Source organism: Argopecten irradians, chromosome 5 (assembly GCF_041381155.1).
Source record: "Argopecten irradians isolate NY chromosome 5, Ai_NY, whole genome shotgun sequence".
Taxonomy (NCBI): Eukaryota; Metazoa; Mollusca; class Bivalvia; order Pectinida; family Pectinidae; genus Argopecten; species Argopecten irradians.
In genome coordinates this window covers 48,350,162-48,356,931 of record NC_091138.1, presented here as the reverse complement: position 1 = coordinate 48,356,931, position 6,770 = coordinate 48,350,162, and the positions used below count along the sequence as shown (strand labels likewise).

Here is a 6,770-nt window from a genome sequence, read left to right as displayed (position 1 = left end):
TATTTAAAACATCATAATATCTTGATCAAATAGGTGTCGATAGCCTGTGTATCTGCCTCTATTCTTATTAAGAGTTGCAGCGCTCCATGCCCCGACAGGCCGCATCCTCCCAATCGGCGCCACACCCGCCGTTTAGAGCGGAGCTATAAATAACCCTATATCCACGTGTGTTGAGCCATATTGACTTTCTGTAATACACGTACCGAGGTACCCTCTTGACTTTGAAATCGTTGTTCCGATATCTTTTTGCTGTCCCGAGGGGAGAAAGTTCCTCGCGCCTCCAATGCAGGCCTGCTTGTCTTTTAGATTCTCAGCTAGTCAGCACTACGAGATTTGTAAAGTTGCTCTCTAGGAACAAACGTCTTCTCCAGGAACTGTACACTTTGAAAATGTACTGTAAGTAGTGTTAGAAAAATACAAAAACGGCAGAAGATACCCGCACCAATAAATGGTACTGGTTCCAAAATTAAGATACTGTCTTGTGTGTGTGTGATCAAGCGGCTACGGGCACCGAGTCAGCCGTTGACAATCAGGAAGCTTCTGATGCTAATGATGAGCCACATATTCCCTTCCCCCCCCCGCATTTTTGATACGCAGGGGAATGTTGCCAAGTTTTCCGCCATTGAAGAGAAACAGGATCTAAAGGAATCAATGAAATTTTCCCATTGAATAGCGTTCATTTCTGACCTGTACTATGTCACGCCACGCCGGCTAGGACACATAGATCAATGGAATAGACAAATTACGCTAAAAAATTAGATGAGCTCGAACTACAAGTTTAAAACAGTTGGTTATTAAAATTCCTGAGGTTATAATCCTAACAATATTTACATTTTTAAAAGTAGCTGCGCTCGTCTGAGGCTTTGCCTTAAAAATCATATTATATGCAACTAGAGTCTAGTTTTTTTTTAATTAACCACATTTTAATTAGTCATTTGTTTTAAGAACACTGTCACTGTGTTATTTTTTACGTATTTCCAGAATATGATCTGTTGATAAACATTATCTTGGGAAGTGATCAAGCTGGATTTTGTTTTAGATTTCATAAAATATGGTCCCCAATCAGAGACTCTCTACATGTAACCTATTTTTTGAAGTCTGTCATTAGCTGAATAGGCTAAAAGAAGTTGTCTGGTACCGAAAACAGGTGCTTGCTAATCAACTTTTCACTTACCACAGACAGTATAACGTTGAATTTTCAATGTAAAATATCCAGAACTATTTGTAAAATATTGATTTACATTACTGTCACTGACAGTTATTAAGAAATGTAGGAATATGCCATTTGAAACGAATCAAAACCTACTAAACTGTGACAGCAGCCGCCATGACAGTGTCGTCTTGACGACTCGTTTACAAATCGGAAGTACGAGAAAAAAAATAATATCAAATAAATAATTTTCCAGTTTTTTTAATTCAGTGATGTGCTATGATAATCAATAACATGAAAGCTGAAATCGATATAAAAGCTATTGATAATGTTTTAAAATTATTTTTATGATTGAGATTTTGCGTTATTTCGTTACTATAGAAGCTTGAAATTACTCCACGTGTTTCAGGGACTATTTCCTTTTTTCTGTATGCGAAAATAACCATTAAAACGGTGTTAATATGCTATTGTTACTGCGTTTCATTCATATTAGTATTTATTGAAACAATATTGATCACAATTTTATTACAAAATACTCGATTATAGAAATAATTAATACACATGGAATTATATTTTCGTGCCCAAGGTGAAATATAAGGTGTTGTTGGGCATGTAAACAAACGTGAAAATGGAGGAGGAAGTCACCAGCGGAGGCGATAATATTGTCGCTGAATTCAACACTTATGAAGACTTTTTGGATTCCCAGATAAAACCGATAGATTTGTTTTACCTTGAGGTAATACGCCATTATAATTTTAACCATGAACGATTTCCAAATCAAATATTAACAATGTCGAAAACCATGGTACAGGGGCCGATAGTGCTTGTAGGCTAACAGTACACGTACTGCATTGATTATGTCCTTTACAGGTAAGGATAAAAACCCTTTAAGATCTATATTTAGATCCTTCCAGATTCATTGCCCTGTCTGTCCAAAATCCAAGATTGATGCCAAAATCCCATATAATTCGCCTTAATTCTTTTCCAAAGTTGTCAGATACTAGCCTTTGATTTGAGCATCCTATTTAATTGTTTCTTACTGAAAGTGCCATGGCCATGTGTTTTAGAGCTTTTCATAGTGGTTCTTAATCAATTATCAGAAACCTACATTATTTCAAATCCCTAGATATACAGCGAAAAACTTCATGATTTTTTACAGGATGAAGAATTGGCACGTCAGGTTGTGGAGTTGGGATACAGGGGGAGTGGAGAGGTGTTAAAACGAGAGGAGTTTGAGGCCAGAAAACAGGCAGCAGAGGCTAGTCGGTTATCTAAACGTAGTCAGCAAAAGTAAGTATACAGTTAACCGTAGGTAAGGTTTTACCCGCAACAAACCACTCATTTATTTTCATTATAGTGAAAAAGGAGTGGGACGGTGTAGTTTGTACATAGTGTTAAATATGGTGTCTGTCACTCAGCTGACAGAGCATGCTTTTTTGGCTCAATCGGTACTAGGTTGCGACCAGTTATCGTGATTTTTTCGAGGTTTTTTAACGATTTTGTGAAAACTAACACACAAAATGTGTTGAAAATTGACAAGAGTAATTTTTAGTCCAATACTTCAGTAACAATAGTCGTTTAATTTTTTATGCTTTTTGACAAGGCACTATTTTTTCACCGCTATTTGGTACAGTTTACGATACATACAGGACCAGTTACCATGATTTCAAAATAGAAAGGAAATGCGCTTTTGAAAACATGCCTATTGCACCAAAACGTACTTTGTTTCATTAATGCGACCAACATCTATTTTATATCTTTTAGTTGAATAATATAATCGTAATGCATGGTTATTTTGGGATCCAGTGACTGATCGAAAGCATCACGGAAAAAAAGGACTGTTTTAAGATGCGTTCGATAGGTGACCAGGAAATCACTGAAAACAGGATTCAGCTCTGGGCAGGAGTAACTTTAGATAAACAAAGGTGTAAACGACCTAAAACTAACAGAAATTCAATAAAAACATATTTATTTTGTTTGAAAACAAGTAAACACAAGACGCATGCACCAGGTAAAAACTACCTTCTGTTTTACGATCCTGTCCATCCATGCCCGATCAGTAACTTGCTATATACCCATTATTTTGCATACTTTGACCTACTTTGATGCAGACAAATTTTGAAAATGACTGACAAACAAAATAAACGATGATTTCATTAAATTTCAGCATTATTATAGTCATGGTTGCAAGCTATCCCCCGCTGTGACTGAGTGTTGCAAACTTTGATTTCAAAAGGAAAACATAGATGTGGTGGCAATATCGGTTGCAAATGAACAATTTTTTGTTGAATGAACACTTGAATGTCTACTGTGATTAAGCTGATCAAAAAAATCCAAAAAATCGTGTGTGAGATAGAGCGTGCACAGAAATCATGGTAATTGGTACATCACGATAACTGGTCATGACCCTGTAGAGCCATAGTTTTTCACACCAGAGACCCAGGTTCGATTCCTGTCACTTGACAGAAATCATACATGTATTTTCCCTGTTCTTCTACAATACTATCATCCTACTAAATTGCCTAAAACAGGAATATTAATCCATTTTGTACTAAGAGCTAATAAGACTTCCTCCGTTTTCTTTATTTCAAACATAATTTTAGGTCGCTCATAAGACCCGAAGGTTTATTGAGCTTTTATATTTTTTCCACTACATGCATGTCAATAAATGATATATACAGTCGCTAGCAGTCTACTAGTGTAATACAATCACTGTCAAATTAAGTTGTTAAATTGATTCATCTCATTATTAATGTTTTTGAAGGACACTTGCAAGTTCAGGAAAAGAACTCAAAGACCCATTTTTAAAAGCACTTGCCCATAGAGAAGAAGCAAACAGGAGTGGAAAAATGACAGTAAGTTATATGTAATAATTCATATAAGATAAGTCAGTCAGACATTATTTGTTTTAGGCTACATAATACAACTATGGTGATGCCACATGTGGACTTTATAGCCTGTATCTTTTGTGGCGAATAGGACCAATATCACAAAATATACATATTATCAAGTATAGTTAGAATCATGTGATAATATTTGGTTATTATATAAAAAAATGAAAATTAACTGTTAATTTATAGAGTTACAATAAATATGATAAAAAATTATGTCATTCCTCATCTAGGAGTTACCTCCCCTTATTTTCATAAACCTCACCATGTATATATATATATGTTTTATATAATTATTTGTTTGTACCACCAATATCAGGAGAAGACTAAGACAGGCTACGCCTGATGTCTAATCCAACTGACACTAACATCTTTTTGTCAATAAAATATTTGGAAATTGAACTATGGGGATCTTTCCAATGGAAAATTATATATACATGCATCTTAATGCATAATTAAATAACATAGAAAATTGTGCCCGAGTGATTCACTATGGCAGTGATCTATCAAAAACAATGATAGGAACATTTTGTATAGGCTGAAAAACATAGGAAATTGGATACAAATATTCGTTGTAGACTAGTACATGTTGTTTAGAAAATGTGTTTATGTTTGTAGACAATCATCTTCATCCGAGACAAGAATGCCCGCGGCCAGGAGATTTCTGGTTACGTTGATTATGCCCACAGATTGAAAACAGAAGATTTTGAACCTTATTTTGCTGCAAGGAAAAGATTATTACCTAGGCCATCTGATTTAAGGTAAAACTTGAAATCCAAGGTGGCCACCATCTTGAAAACTTTTGAAAAGTTCTGCTACATTTTAAGACCTTCCAAAAGCATTGCCCTGTCCAAAATCCAAAATAGATGCCAAGTAACCATATTGAATAACTTATTTAAATCAACTCTATTTTCTATTCAACTGGTGTCAATTTAAGGTTATTAGATGACCGTTAAGGTCCTTGGGCCTCTTGTTTGCAGAGTTATCACCCATTGATTAAACAGAAAAAATATGTTAATTAGCTGTTTCCATGTGCCTGAGGACAGCCTGGAGGTTTAACATTTCGTAATAGAAGATTTATTTATATTGTTTAAATTGTATATTTTGAATTCTCTCCCTTTGGATGACAGAAGCTTGCAAATTTTAAGTAAAAAAAATTTATTACAGTTTTTACAACTGGGAAACACAGACATCCACATCTAACCCAACTCCCAACTACCAGGTCATCGCAGAGAATGCCTCAGGGCTTCTCTTTAAGAACAAGAGAGACAGAAAAATCATCAATGTAGACCCTAAGGTAAATTTTTTGATGCATAAACTAGAGTTAACATGAATAGAGAATCTTACACTTGTGGCTATTTAATATAAGATTTATTAAAGAAGTTCAAAAATTTGATATACCACAAGCCTTTAGGCAAATTGCATATTGAATTATTTAACAAGTTCAATAAATTTCTTATTATGTAACCACAAATGTAAGATTCTGTTCCTCACATTACTAATATTAATTGAAATATAGAGAAGCAAAATCAGGTTAGGATACAACATTTACTGAGACAATCATTTAACTGTATTTTGATTACCGGTATGATGTGTTATTATGTGACTGTGTATTGATGGCATGGCTGAATTAGCCATTTATTTGATAAGTCCCAATGAGAACCTGCTGAACTACATTGGTGTGGGAATTTTACAAGTTTTAACTGTAGAATAGCATAAGTAAAGAGGAAAATTATCTTTTTTTAATAAATTTGAAATCTTTTAGTCAGAGTTTTGAAGTATTCTTATGATTGTTCTGTTAAATTGTTAATTTTAGGTAACCACGCCCGGCGATAATTCCACCCGAACAGTCATTGAAACATCAAAGTACGTACAGGCTGTAATCTACGACCACATCACCAGGAGGAAGACGTGATCAGCTCATTAAATTACAGCATTCGATGGAGATTTAAATTTCAAATTGTGACTTCTGATCAATCTTCTGTTGGGCTCTGGTAGCTCTTAATGTGGAATATATTTACAGAACTATGGGAGAATGCTCAAGGCTGACCATTACAGATGGTCAAAACTGACCATTACAGTTGGTCAATACTGACCATTACAGATACAGATACTGGAAGAGGAGTTTCGATAATGTGTTAAGACATTCTGTTGTTAAGAAAAGCACTGATGGGTAGATTTTACTCAATATTGGTTCTTTTTATTGTATTTATTTGTAAATAATATAAAGTAAATATTATTATGAATGTAAACTGAATTATTTTGTTTTCAATGATGGTTGGTATACCTTACATATATCTCAGCTGACTTCAAATCTTAAAGCAGGACTGCAGTGGCCAAGTGGTTAACACTGGTATGTCCCGACATATTACCACAAGCCTTCCACCACTGGGTCGCAAGTTTGTATTGATGTGGGGCAGTTTCTAGTTACTGACTATTGTTTGGTGGTTCTTCTCGGGGTACTCCGGTTTTCCTCCATCTCCTAAACCTGGCACCTTTTTAAAGGACCCTGGTCGATAATAGGACGTTAAACCTATTCTGATCTTAGAGATACATGTATCTTATTAGCTTTTAGGTCAGATTTCAAATCTTGCCGATATCTGAATTAAGCTAAGTCTCAAATATCAGGGTATGAGAGGAAAATATTCTATATGAGTATATGTGGATATGAAGGATAGTGGTATTCTACCCTTGAGATTACAAAATTTTGTAAAACCCTCTACATAAGC

At 35.0% G+C, this 6,770-nt stretch overlaps 1 protein-coding gene across 1 annotated transcript; it reads left to right on the top strand.

The window, feature by feature from the left end:
- The first annotated feature begins 1,728 nt into the window (after positions 1-1,728).
- Positions 1,729-6,293, top strand: LOC138324103 (cilia- and flagella-associated protein 299-like). Its single transcript, XM_069269172.1, has 6 exons — positions 1,729-1,886; positions 2,310-2,440; positions 3,915-4,005; positions 4,660-4,802; positions 5,209-5,338; positions 5,858-6,293. The coding sequence occupies exons 1-6, from the start codon at positions 1,779-1,781 to the stop codon at positions 5,954-5,956; spliced, it is 702 nt and encodes a 233-aa protein (XP_069125273.1). The 5' UTR covers positions 1,729-1,778; the 3' UTR covers positions 5,957-6,293.
- Positions 6,294-6,770: the final 477 nt, after the last annotated feature.